This window comes from Gobio gobio (assembly GCF_949357685.1).
Source record: "Gobio gobio genome assembly, chromosome: 9".
Classification (NCBI taxonomy): Eukaryota; Metazoa; Chordata; class Actinopteri; order Cypriniformes; family Gobionidae; genus Gobio; species Gobio gobio.
The window spans coordinates 23,116,882-23,131,821 of record NC_137115.1 but is presented as its reverse complement, the minus strand read 5'-3'; the positions used below and the strand labels follow the sequence as shown (position 1 = coordinate 23,131,821).

Below are 14,940 nucleotides of genomic sequence, written 5' to 3'. Positions count from 1 at the left end.
AGGTTTACTGAGTTTTACATGATTCTTTTGTAGTGTGGTTTTTGGTGAAGTGTACCAAAATAAATTTCGTCACCTGTGTACATTCTTTTACTTCTTCTCACCTCTTTTTCCTGATGGTTTATACAACAATTACTCCGAGTCGTCCTCTGTCATTTCAAAGAATCGTTTGGGCAGGAGCGCGCGCAGAAATGGACGTTTGCAGACACGGTTCTGCTGAATTCTCTAAGCACCCTCAAATGCAAGCAAGAGCACCCTCAGTTAATACTGTAATAATATATTGGCAAATGCTCCAGTGCATATTTGTGCCTAGCATGCAGTTTTGCTTATTAACTGCTAAAGTGCCAAAAGTTACGGACTAGCAGCTTTAATACTAAGTGGGTGCCTCTGAACCCAATTATTCATGAGTTACAAACATTAAACAAACATTAATAACCAGTGAAAGTGAATCTTAATGTAAAGAGGAAACCCATGAACCATTTATTCATGAGTTACAAGCATTAGTAACCTGTGAAAGTGAAGAGGTAAGCAGCTGTTTATATACTCTGGCTGTTGGTTGTTGATTGGAAGATTAGATGGGCTCGCTCCTCCCTAAATTACATTTGGAACTTCACTTAATTTGCTTTATGTTCTTGCTTGTCTCTCTGTTTCAAAAAGGCTCCCGTCACTTCTTTTTAGCAACAATCCTGTACTTACAGAAAGGCATGTCACACATGATAAGCAGGTGTTTATAACAGTGGTATAGTGGTGTAAATAATAATTTGGGTGTGCCTGTAGGATTTTAGGTCACCTTGCAACAAAGCAAAAAGTTTAAGAACTCACACTTAAAAACACTATTTGGATCCCGTTTACCGTATTTACCTATAATAGGGATGCAGCTGAACTCAAATATTATTATTTATTTTATTTTTTTTACAGAAAAGAGGCTGCAAGGAGGACAAGTTGAGAACACAGTGAGGAGTTATCTAGCCTACTGTCAACTCCGGCACCTGTATGTAACATTAGGCTAAGAATAGAAAGAAATTTGGATGGACTTTTTAATGCAAGTTATGTCATAACTCCATTTCTAATTAACTATGAAGCATAGGCTGTGGACATGATTAGGCGTTTAAATGTATCCAAGTCAGACACTAATTATAATCACAAAAAGTCACAGGTATGGAACCTTACCTTTAATAGCCACTCAAACCTGTGTGTAATGAAGCAAAACTTTTAAGGGATTTTGAGTATTTTCAGTTATTATAGTGATTTTAAAAGGAGCCAAACAACTGTGATAATGTCTCCATGTGACCTCTATCCATAAATAAAAGGCAATTTTTTTTGCATGATCAGTCTTGTTTCCAAATAAATACCAAAATGTAACCATTTCAGCTGGGGTATCCAAAACTGTATACAGTGAGGAAAATAAGTATTTGAACACCCTGCTATTTTGCAAGTTCTCCCACTTAGAAATCATGGAGGGGTCTGAAATTGTCATCGTAGGTGCATGTCCACTGTGAGAGACATAATCCAAAAAAAAAATCCAGAAATCACAATGTATGATTTTTTAACTATTTATTTGTATGATACAGCTGCAAATAAGTATTTGAACACCTGTCTATCAGCTAGAATTCCAACCCTCAAAGACCTGTTAGTCTGCCTTTAAAATGTCCACCTCCACTCCATTTATTATCCTAAATTAGATGCACCTGTTTGAGGTCGTTAGCTGCATAAAGACACCTGTCAACCCCATACAATCAGTAAAACTTAAACTACTAAAATGGCCAAGACCAAAGAGCTGTCCAAAGACACTAGAGACAAAATTGTACACCTCCACAAGGCTAGAAAGGGCTACGGGGAAATTGCCAAGCAGCTTGGGGGAAAAAAGGTCCACTGTTGGAGCAATCATTAGAAAATGGAAGAAGCTAAACATGACTGTCAATCTCCCTCGGACTGGGGCTCCATGCAAGATCTCACCTCGTGGGGTCTCAATGATCCTAAGAAAGGTGAGAAATCAACCCAGAACTAAACGGGAGGAGCTGGTCAATGACCTGAAAAGAGCTGGGACCACCATTTCCAAGGTTACTGTTGGAAATACACTAAGACGTCATGGTTTGAAATCATGCATGGCACGGAAGGTTCCCCTGCTTAAACCAGCACATGTCCAGGCCCGTTTTAAGTTTGCCAATGACCATTTGGATGATCCAGAGGAGTCATGGGAGAAAGTCATGTGGTCAGATGAGACCAAAATAGAACTTTTTGGTCATAATTCCACTAAACGTGTTTGGAGGAAGAAGAATGATGAGTACCATCCCAAGAACACCATCCCTACTGTGCAGCATGGGGGTGGTAGCATACAATTTCAGACCCCTCCATGATTTCTAAGTGGGAGAACTTGCAAAATAGCAGGGTGTTCAAATACTTATTTTCCTCACTGTATACAAAATTACATGGAGGGGGTAAAAAATGACATTTTTTGTCTGAACAAAAAAATTTAGTTGGAGAGAGGTTTAAGATAAGTGGATAAGATAAGATTAGGAAAAAGCTTGGGCTAGTGAAAAAAGAGGGGGAAAGAGAATTAAGGGTTAGGAAAAAAAGGTTGTGGGGGTTGTTTTAATAATAGAACCAGTTGAAGGGAGGGTGAGGGGTGTTATTTTTAGAATGGAAAGTAAAAGATTGGAATGAATGTATTGTGTATGTTCAACCATGTGTTATGTTGGTAGTAAATTTCATGCATCCCCACATACTATTTAGCTGATTTGTTGATTGGTGACATTCGTATTGGGTACAATTGGTACTTCCCTCTCTTTTTTTTTACTGGTGCAAAGGAGGTGCGGTTTGAAATTCTAGGTGATGGTTTCAAAATCTAAAAAGCTAGGGATTTTTTTTACTGTGCAGTCCTACTGTAAATACCCCTAAGCCACACTGATGCTGCTTCAACACACATTTTACAGGTGGCATTCTTTTTCGAGCAAAGATCCTTACATGCACCCTGACATTTACATTTCATTGATTAAGATGGCCTACTGTACAGAGTAGATATCGCTCAGTAGATATCTGAACATTTTTTTTTTGTTTAATCTTGGATTTCTGGCTCCCCAGAAAATAGGAACAATAATAGGTGAAGTAAAAATAACTGCTGTAATAATTACACAAAGTTTTGTCATGCTGGCATGTGTAGAATTTTTTAACTATGTGTGTTACAACTAGCCCTGCGTTAGGTTGTGCCCCGTTCCCCCCTACCACAGTTTAGATCATATGTAAATGAAATGTAAGTGTTATTACATTTCGCCGCTGCATTCTGGATCAGTTGCAAGGGTTTGGCATGCACTACCAAACCCTTGCAACTGATCCAGAATGCAGCGGCGAGGTTGGTCTTTAGTGAACCGAAGAGAGCACATGTCACGCCTCTCCTCATCAGTCTGCACTGGCTACCAATAGCCGCTCGCATTAAATTCAAGGCACTGGTGCTCGCCTTCAAAACATCCACTGGCTCTGCACCAATATACCTAAACTCGCTCGTTCAGACTTACACACCCTCCAGGAACTTGCGTTCTGCCAGTGAATGACGCCTTGTGGTGCCATACCAGAGAGGCATGATATCGCTGTCACAGACCTTTTTCTGGACCGTTCCCACCTGGTGGAATGACCTGCCTATCTCAATTCGTGCGGCCGAGTCTGTACCCATTTTCAAAAAACGTCTAAAGACACATCTTTTCCAGCAACACCTGACCGATCGAGAATAACACTTATCATTCTATTCATTGTCTGTCTGTCTAATTTATTAAAAAAAAAAAAAAAATTCTGTTCTGTGCTAGACTAACTGAGACTTGTTACAGCACTTGCATATTGCTGATATTGTTGCCCTTCGACTGCTCTAGCTGCTTCTATTGCCCTCATTTGTAAGTCGCTTTGGATAAAAGCGTCTGCAAAATGACTAAATGTAAATGTAAATGTAGATCGAATTACTTAAGTTCTATAATTAAAAAATGCTTGATTGACTAATGTAAATATGTACTTTCAGATCATATCAACTATGAATGAATGCATCTTAAAGTTCTATAATTAAAAAATGCTTGATTGACTAATGTAAATATGTACTTTCAGATCATATCAACTATGAATGAATGCATCTTAATGTAAAAAGTTGTGCCAACTGTTTGGTGGAATCATGTTAGTCTGGCGAGTAAACTAAAAAATGCACTAGCCAATGGCTATTCTATTGCCAAGGTGTGCATAGAGATAAACATCCTTGTCATATTTATTTACCTTGTCAGTGTCATTGTGGTTTTTGCTTTATATTTGTTTGTTTGCTCGCTTTTTGTTTTTGTGAAAGCTAAAAAAAGTATTTGAAATAACTGTAATAATTTGGCAAATTAATTTGGAACTATAATGCAATTAAGATGGCTGGAACTACTTTAGCCGTTAGGGGTGTAACGGTACACAAAACTGACGGTTCGGTACGTCCCTCGGTTTTGAAGTCACGGTTCGGTACGGCTGTAAACTATATAGGGAGCCCTTGCTTGCACATTAATATTAAATGTTAAAAACAGAGCCCAAACTATTAGCCTAAATTCAGTTGCTATTTATTTTTAGGTATAATAATCAACACTCAAATAACATAGTACGCAAACATGTAAACTTCACATAAGGCAGTTTTTGCAATAACTTCTAAATCTAATTATAAAATATATTTTTCTTCAATTTGTTGTTGAAATATAATCATTTATACACAGTGTCTGTCATTTTCATGACAAGTTTATTTAAACATACATGAAATAATCAAGATATCATTAACAGGTTAAGTAGAATATAATGAATATATATAGGCTAATATAGAGCATATATTTAGTGAAAGAGTTGATTTCACTAGTGAACTAACAGCTGTGGACACTGAATGAATGCCTGAGGTAAATGTGATGCTATGACATTGTTTAGTTTACAATCAGTTACATTGAGGTCTTTCCGTGGTTGAAACACTGATTGAGTGATTACACCACATATGATACGTGACAGTAAGTTGTAATGTATCCTCAACATACCTTCAAATGTTCATTCATGTTTATTTTTTTGGAAGAGATGATCGATCTTTTCGCGCGCACATCGCGCGGCCTCCTGAACTGTGATCAGTCACGCCACATTAAAGAGCGTCAAAACGGCATTTATCGTTTGAATTTTGTGATAAAACACTGCATGAAAAGTGGGATTTTCGTCAGTATGTGACACTGTAGATTGCCGTGAAACTTCAGGTTTACGACTGTGCATGGCAATTTGCAGGCAACACCGAAAACTGCCGTAAATTGTCGGAAATTGACGTGGGCCTTGCTTGGCAGTTTTCCCCCCATGACCCCCCCTCCCCTTAATTCTAGGGGAGGCTTTATCATGTAAATGAACATGCTGTGAGCTATACAAATGCAAATCAGAGTAGCAGCAGGGGGAGTTTTATCTAGGTTCTGAATTTTTTTGACTAAAACAAGTTTAAAGTTTAAGTTAAAATGTTAACTTAAATTTAAGTTAAATGTACTCGTTTTAGTTCACATTACTAAATTTTTAGGGCAACCAGTTTGCTCCAATTTTTTAAGTAGATTCAACTTGTCCGGGCTCACAGTGTAGATTAATTACTCTGTATGTCATTAGCAATAACCAATGTTATGTAAAAAAAATAAAAAAATACAGGACAGCAGTTCATGTCTTCAACCTTTAGAGAGGTTATGTGATGCAACAAGACAATGAACCAAAGCACACAAATAAATCAAGTAAAGCATACAGTTTACATACCAACATTAATTTTTCCACCCTGCACTGTGAGTGATTTTTTAAATGGCTATTAATCATAAATGTGAAAAGTACAAGTTTGTTTGTTTATAGTTAAGTCAGATTGTGTTTTTCTGTAATTGTCATTTAAATTGAGCTCACACCACATTTTATGAATTATCAATGCAGATTTTCAAGAGGTGGTTTCCTGGACAGGGTTTAAATTATGCCAAGAGTAGGCCTTAATCTATTTAATCGTGAGTTAAAAAATTGTTGCCTGGAACAAAGATTAAGCACAGATTACTAACACCTGGACTATGAGTCCTGAACTAAAATAAACTGGATTCATTTACAGTTTTATCTAATTGCTTACACACAATTTCTGAAAATATGGCTCCATTTCTTGTAACTCTACACACAAAACATCAGACATCTCTTGCAAAAGCAACACTTTGTGCAAAACTATTTTAACTATTTCCAAAAATGTTGTTTTTGCATATATCTAACTACACAATGCACAACTGAGGAATTTACAGTTGAACTGAAATCAACTGAACTGAATCAACACTGAAGTCACTTGAGCTGAATATTGACACTATATTGGCTTGTTAGAGCCGTTTTACAGCAGAATTTGTTTTGAACTTGTTACTGAAGCTGCTATGAAACAATATATTTTGTTGTATGCATATTCTTTCTTTCTCAAACCTTAGTTTTGATTTCTAAGTGATCAATTTATGTATGTGTTTACACACATGATCATTGGCTGTATGGGTCCTCAGTAAATGAATGTGGCATTTAAATGGCAAAAGTTATTCTTGTCTCTATAACTTATGGCTTCCTAAAGACACGTTTATGGGTAAATAAAATATTAATAATATAAATAAAATGAATATCAAAACATATTTTAAATATAATGAAGTCATTTTATTATAGCACTCATCAGATGTTCCTGGAAACAAAACAGAGACAGAACAGTATAAACAAACTATACAACAAACTAAACACCAAATTACAAAAACATTATTATGTGAAAGTGAATAAAGTGGTGTGTGTTTTCAGTTATAAATATGTGCTGTGTAAATTAGCCTATACTTTTAGAAATTATATATAGCCTAACTTTAAAAAACAAACAATAACCCATATAGATAAATTATAATAATTGTATAATATTAAGCATTTACTTAATATACATTGTAACATTAGGCTACTTTACTCTAGCACAGTAGTCAGTTAAGCAATTAATTAATATCTTATATTAATATGTATGTAGCCTAGGCTACATCTAAAGGTAAGTCTGCTTTAAAAAAAAAATTATTACACTTCGACATGTACAGAATGTGCGCGTTAAGAAACACGTTCAAATGTGTCTTCTTAACATGTTAAAACTGTGCGTGAAGCGGAAAACAGGGCGTGTTGAAGGTTGAAACGATCATAAGTCACGCGTTTCGTATAAAGAGATTTGGCCCCGGGCGCGTTCCATATCAGAGCCCTAGTCCAATGAGGTGCGAGGTCGAGGTCATGGCCATGACGCGTAGAAGACGAGCTTTAAACTTTTTTTTATGTTTTTTGCTGCTTTCCTTTTTCGTGATCAACTATGACAGGACACCGTCTTCAACTCAATCTCTGCATGGACGCGACTAACTTTTTGGACTCATTTTTCAGGAGGCTGTCTTCGTCTTCACAACTCTGAGGCAAACTGCAGGCGCTATGAACCAGAGCATGGGTAATGTAACGTTACGATTTAAAGAATATGCTTTTATTCAGCTGTATAAGGAAATGGATGCGTTAATAGATCCGAGCTTAAAACTGCACATTTTGTTTACACAGACTATCCTCGCCTCATAACGAAGCCGTGAGCTCTTATCTGCTTGGAGCGATTTCCGCGAGTCCAGATTTAACCGCTGATCAAGACGACATTGTGTGTAAGTAACTTCTAATGTGTTTCTCATTCCTTGTTTAATTTTACCGTGACTGTTTTTATTAATACCAGTCTCATGTAATTGTTTTCCAGCTGCCTGTAAGACGTATTATGAATCGACACGCCGGAGCTTCAGATACAAACAACCTGAAACTGCGAAGTTTAGCTCGGACTCAGAGTCGATCAAGAAGAAAAAGGGTAAGATTTATTATATTAGATCCGTTTTTTTTGTCAATGTGAGTATTTTTCAGTTTGCTTATTGTCTTTATGGATTGTATTACAGTTGCTGGAAGCGAGAGTGTGCTGGATGAGGTGGACATTTGGAAGTCCGCGACCATTGAACTCATATCTGATGAGGAAGACGGCTTTGTTGACGGGGTGTCTTGATGGATTGTGCGGCCACCGCCCTCTCGCAGCCTGGAGCACGCCGAACTTTACATTACATTACGAGACATTACTGCTGCACTGTACATAGTTGTGTGTTTAACAATAAAGCTCTTTCTTTGAGTAAACCGCTGTGTTTTATAAATGAAGCCCTTTCTTTGAATGAACAGCTGTATGCTTATAAATGAAGCCCCTTGTTTGAATAAACGGCACGGTCCGTATAATTTTCCCATATATTCCTTGATGGTATGAATACTTCATAGCACAATAACATTAATATGAAACAAATTATTACAACATAAGTTATATATTTATTATTATTATTGGGGTTTACATTTATAATGAGCCAGGGGGACCAATAATGATTGGTTTGCAGTGATCTGCCAACCAATCACGAGGGATTTTTCTTTTTTAAATGTAGTGGCTTCAGCCAATAGTGAGTGAGTAAATTCAAGTCTGGCCGTTGACTCTCTGGTTTCGCTGCTATTCATATGCAAATTAGAGGCGTCGCACCTCCGCGCAGTCTCTCAGCGGGGGGCTCTCCACCTACGTCATGGTTCGTTTACGACAATTTGTGGCACAGACGAACGCGATGTTCGCTGCCTCTAAATTGTCGAAAACTGCCGAAAATTAGGGAGATTTCCAGGAGTATACAGGCGTTTATGGGGTCGAAAATCCCACTTTTCATGCAGTGAAATGGACTGAATACTTAATATGCTCTTGTGGGAACTCGGATTGATGCGTGTTCCACGCTTAAAACAAGCCTACTGTTAACTGTTAAAGATTGCATTCGGAAAAAGTTTGTTACACGTGTGCACCGAACCGAAAGCCCTGTATCGAAACGGTTCGGTACGAATACATGTACCATTACACCCCTATTAGCCGTGCATATATTTCAAAGTACATTGTGTGATTCACAAATGATCTCATTCACAAGAAATATCTTTCTCTGTAAAAATCATATTGCGCTGTACCTCAGAAAAGAAGAAGTACATATACATTCAATATAAAAGTTGACACACCATGTTTAGGAAGATTCTTCCCCTCAGTGCTGCTGTCGTTCTCTCCCCTGTCAAACGGGTTGACAAGACCCTGGCGAAAGCGAGCAAGTCTTTCATTATATTCCATGACACTGGTCACATCTGTTGAAGACAGACACATGATCAATATGTCACATAATACACCTAAAGGAATAGCTCACACAAAATTCTGTTCTCATTTCATGTCACATCTTAGTAAAGTACTCACACATTCTAGTAAAAAAAACGTTCGGCTCTTTGAGGAGCGATTTATTTATATAAATATTTATTTATATTATATTCATGAAAATGCTTTTAAACCATTAGTGTGACAAGACAAAAGAGAACGCATTGTCTGTGAATGTCCTGACACACACACAACGCATAGAAAGACACACAACAGTATGCACAATCGAGTTCTCTTTCACGCTTGAACGAACAATAACAAACAGAATAATGGCAAAATGCCTGTTTTGTTGAGTATTCTCATAAGAGCAGTCTTAAATGAGTTAAATAGTCTTAAATAGGGCTGCACAATATATCAAAATTATCGAAATATCGCAAATGTACACATTGCAATATGCATATCGCAAGGGGAGGAAATATCTAAATGGTTTTAATAGGCTACTTCAACATTGTTAAAAGTGTACGTTTTTAGGTCGACGCATATAGCAGAGAATAGACTGGGCACACAACTGTTACTTATGTGACTTCTTTGACGTTAAAAAGAGTTATTAAACGCAATTACTTGCGAAAAACAACTCCTTGCAGTCTCGTGCTGTCTGCTGTCTGACACACACCGGAACATGCGCACAAGCCGTTCTTTTTTTTGTGTCTTGTTACACACTCGAACTGTCAAATACACACACAGTTATTCAAAATGGCTGTCTTGATGAGTATTCATGTAAACACAGTCAGTTATGCTTTAAGTGAAAGATATCAGTTGGGGAAAGAAATAGATTACACACTTAAAGCAATATCGTATCGCATATGGAATATCGCATTATTTAACAAGGATATCGCATATCGCATTTTTCTTCAATATCGCACAGCCCTAGTCTTAAATTAATGTAAAAGTGTTGTGAGAAAGTGAGACGCACGTGATAGCGTCTGATATATACAGTGAGGAAAATAAGTATTTGAACACCCTGCTATTTTGCAAGTTCTCCCACTTAGAAATCATGGAGGGGTCTGAAATTGTCATCGTAGGTGCATGTCCACTGTGAGAGATAATCTAAAAAAAAAATCCAGAAATCACAATGTATGATTTTTTAACTATTTATTTGTATGATACAGCTGCAAATAAGTATTTGAACACCTGTCTATAAGCTAGAATTCTGACCCTCAAAGACCTGTTAGTCTGCCTTTAAAATGTCCACCTCCACTCCATTTATTATCCTAAATTAGATGCACCTGTTTGAGGTCGTTAGCTGCATAAAGACACCTGTCCACCCCATACAATCAGTAAGAATCCAACTACTAACATGGCCAAGACCAAAGAGCTGTCTAAAGGCACTAGAGACAAAATTGTACACCTCCACAAGGCTGGAAAGGGCTACGGGGAAATTGCCAAGCAGCTTGGTGAAAAAAGGATAAAGCACAGATCGATGTAGTTATATCATAGGAAAATAAATCGATACATCGATGTAGTAGATGAATCGTTACACCCCGTTTTTATACTGTACAAACTGTACATTCTATCCCCCTACACTACCCCTAAACCTACATATCACACACACACACACACACACACACACACACACACACACACACACACACACACACACACACACACACACACACACACACACACACACACACAGGGCCGTTTGAAGAAATTTGGGGGCCCCAAGCAAAATGGACATAGAGACTGTTGTTGCATATACTGTCCATAAAATTTGAAAACATTTGCAAAAAACACCACTGTATCATTAAAAAAAAATGTGTAAACCTTTAACCATTTTTAAAACATCTATAAACATTACATAGATAGACGGACCAGATATTCCTAACACTTTGGGAATACTTAAGGGTTACTAGTTGGTTTGTAAACTGTCTATAAACATTATCTAGATGGTTATTATAAAGTTGCAACAGATGACTATAATACCTTGATAAATAGTTAATAAACAGTACCAGTAAAACATGTGGGTTGTCCTGATACTGTACTTCAAAATGTAACAGTGTAAAAATTGCCACAGAATAAAGTAATTGTTCAAGATCCATTGGTAACTTATAAAAATAATGTCATATTTGCAAACTGTCACTACCGTATATATCCCGACACTAGCACACTAAGATAAGCTATGAAAAAAATAATGTTCCTCTGCCTCTTTCTGGTTAAATAATGTTTATAATAATTGTTAATATAGCATGCTATATTAACTATTCCAGGTTATTTATGCATAGCATAAATAATAGTTAGTATAGCATGCTATGCCACTTTCATCAAAACATATTACAAAGCTATAGCAATCTAAAGAAAAAAAAGTTGCTCTAACTGTTCGTTACAAGCAGCATTTGCCGTCAGGCAGGTAACGATAGCTAACATAAACATATTTTTGCTAGCCTACCTGCTGCAAACTTACACCATTTTTGTACAAGACAAGTAGAGCTATTTTATCCAGTGTAATTTATCACATACCACTATCTTGTTTTTTTTCTTATCCTCCTCTTCCTTTCTCTATTTTCTTTTCTGGCTTCCTGAAGCATAAAATTCCGCTTCAAATCCGAGGATGTTTTGTATTTTGCCGCAGCAGAGATCGCGTGGTTGGCTGGCTGCTGTCAGCGACTACTGAGAGGGGGCCTTTTAAGGGGGATCCCGATAACAGTGTCATTGCACTTTACTGCATTGACTATCAATGGTGCGCTCACACAGTTTGTCGTTTCATTTTATTCTTAACCTGTCGCTGTCTTGTCCTGACATCTCTGATGTGTGTGTTGAGTTTCAAGCAGTTTCAAGCATGCTAAGAGCCTCAAAACAGCCAAAAGATTATTAAACTTTGACACGTTGCCATGGCAACAGTATTTGAAATTTCAGGAATCCATTTCATACGTCTCTATCTGTCATGTTCTCACATTATACTGATGAAGTTTGAAATAAATCTGGTGAAAATAAGATGGTGATTCAAAGCATTTTTGAAAGTGACACACTTCCTGCTGCCAGTTGGTGGCGCTATAACTTTGACTCACAAAAGTCATATCCATGTGATCGGCCTCTTACAACGAACACACAGCTGAAGTTTCATCCAAACCAGTCAATGTTTGCACAAGTTAAAACACACTTCCTGTTTCCCTTTTCTCGCCATAAATTCGTTGCATCGCCACGGCCAGACTTTTCGAGATATCAAAAATCCGCTCGCAATTTAGCATCCTGAATATGTTCACTTAATGCTGACCGAGTTTTGCAATGATCGAAACAATGGCCTCGGAGGAGTATATTAAATTCCAGAGCATGCGTTTTCCGAACAACCCATAATAGCTCACTTCCTGTTGGGCTGACACATAACTATGAGCACGAAAGTTGTTCGGCCCGATGAGATCTAAATGTGTACCGAGTTTCATACATGTACGTGCAAGTGTGTTTGATATATAGACCAAGTTTTCAGACCCCACTTTAGGGGGCGCTGTCGAGTCCCCCTGCCACGCCCGGGTACCAGCTTCAGCCCGGCTCTGATGGCCGCGCATTCCGACGCCTGTGCGAAGTTTCAAGAGTTTTCGAGCATGTTAAGTGCCCCAAAAGTACTCGAGAAGTCGAAAAAAAAATAAAAAATTAAAGCTGCGAGCAGCGATGACGGGCCCAAGCCGGTGGCACCGCCACGCCGGTGGCATCAGCTTAACTGTGCACAGCAGGCAATAGGCATTTAAAATTGGAAAAACTAAAAGGACTATGTCAAAGTCATCTGAATTCACCACATTAACTGCAGCAGTTGGTGCTGCTATGACCACAAACCACAACAGCCACATCTATGAGATCAATTAAATTTAAATTAATTTCATGTCAGATGATGTCAAAGGTCAAATTGGAATGAGTTCACAATACCATTCAAATGCTGATGTTGTATTATCCTAACATTTCTCTTCATGTGTTTTTGACCTACCTTAGCTACCGTTTGTGCACCAATCTTATGCACCATAAAGCGTGCTTTCATTTCAATATGGGTGGTCCAATAAATTTTTTTTTATAAAAAAATTTATAAATTGAGCCAAATCACAGTAAAATGCAAAGATGATTTTAATATCAGTGTCAGGTAAGAGTAAGATACGTGTAGGGTTGGGAATCGTGAGAAATTTTCCGGTTCCGGTTCCGGTTCCGGTTCCGGTTCCGGTTCCGCCTAACGATTCCGGTTCCGATTCCGGTTCCATTAAAATTATTAAACAAATAGTGGTAAAGGAAAAAGGCACAATACGCAACTCAAACAATCCATTTTGTGTTTATTACTTGCTCTAAAATTTATTTACAGGTTGGCAATGTCAAAAAAGTCCTGTACTGTACATATATTACAGTATTAATTAAGCCATTCTTGCAACACATTTTTTTTCAAATGAACACCTCTGAAATTGTCTTATTACATTTTATCTCTCTGTCTCTGAATAAAACCAAGTTATAAATTATATTTATTAGTTATATTTATTAATTAGTTATATATTCATTTAATAGTAATTCAGTTATTCAGTGAACTTGTAAATAATAAATTGCAATTCAGCATTACAAAGGTAATTGTGCCTAAACGCTTACCTAAACCATGGTGACTCAACGGTTGACAAATATATATATATATATATATATATATAGGCCTTTCACTATAAATCTGGTATAAGCCCTGTGGCACTCTGTGCTGTAGCAAATGTTTTGTCAAATTGCTAGTGCAGCCTCCTTTGCATGTTATTAACTTTTCACGTGTTACATTTTGCTTCATTATCATTCATTCTTTGGAAATGAATCCATACTTGTGACTTTCTCTTCGCTATGCTGGTGGTCAACGAGAAAATATCTGACGCAAAACCGTAAATGTGTAGCGCGAGGGCTTTCAGTGCTGAACTGCGTTGCCCTCCTGGAAGCGGCAGGCAACATAATTAATATTCATGATGAGGTGAGCCAGGGTTGCCAGGTTTTCACAACAAAACCCGCACAATTGCACAATCGTTTCAACCCGCGGACATGAAACACAGCCCGCGGCAACAGTGGAAAACGGGAAAGCGGGAAAATCACGGAGTTGGCAACACTGGCTGTCACTCGCTATGAAAGGATACGCTTCCAGCGCTTCGCACACACATTGCACCAGAACCGTTTTCGGAACCGAAACTTAGGAATTTCGCGCGGTTCTGGTATTTTTCAAAAATCACCGGTTCTCGGTTCCCAACCCTAGATACGTGTCTACATTTTATGGAAGTTTATTATAAACAGCCACTTTTAGAAAACCATGTGAAATTTACTTTTAATACATTTAAATTATATCAGTAAATTATTCATTAAAAGACATCTGCATCATATGTGATCTTGGCAAACACAGCACATGACGTTTTTATTTCAAGTGATAGTTATTTGTGAAAGCCTAAGAGAGAGTGGCAGAAAGAAAGACATGGAATGTTTTTTTTATCCTGTTTCAAAACTAACACAATGCTGCCATCTTTTGTTCATTGAGAGAAGGGCAGCACACACAGGCACAATAGATTATTCAAAGAAATATTTATAATATATATATTAGTGCTGGGCATCGTTAACAAAAAAATTAACTAATTAATCACATTTTTTTCTGTAATTAATCGCGATTAATCGCAAGTTTTTAATATTTTAAGTTTTTAATATTTTGATATTGTAATAATTTCAGTTACTCTCCAAATTAATTTAGAAACAATTTAAAGACAGCATATTGTAATTAAAGCTGC

At 37.4% G+C, this 14,940-nt stretch overlaps 1 protein-coding gene across 9 annotated transcripts in view; it reads right to left on the bottom strand.

The window, feature by feature from the left end:
• The window catches only part of def8 (differentially expressed in FDCP 8 homolog), a 157,066-nt gene that overhangs the window by 116,222 nt on the left and 25,904 nt on the right, over nucleotides 1-14,940 (bottom strand). For all 9 annotated transcript variants that reach the window (XR_013817152.1, XR_013817153.1, XR_013817154.1 and 6 more), the window contains exon 2: nucleotides 9,055-9,174. Coding sequence is in view for 5 of the 9 variants with exons in the window: in XM_079824899.1 (XP_079681025.1) it covers nucleotides 9,055-9,160 (106 nt within the window). In the remaining 4 variants the exon portion in view is untranslated. The remainder of the gene's footprint in view (nucleotides 1-9,054; nucleotides 9,175-14,940) is intronic.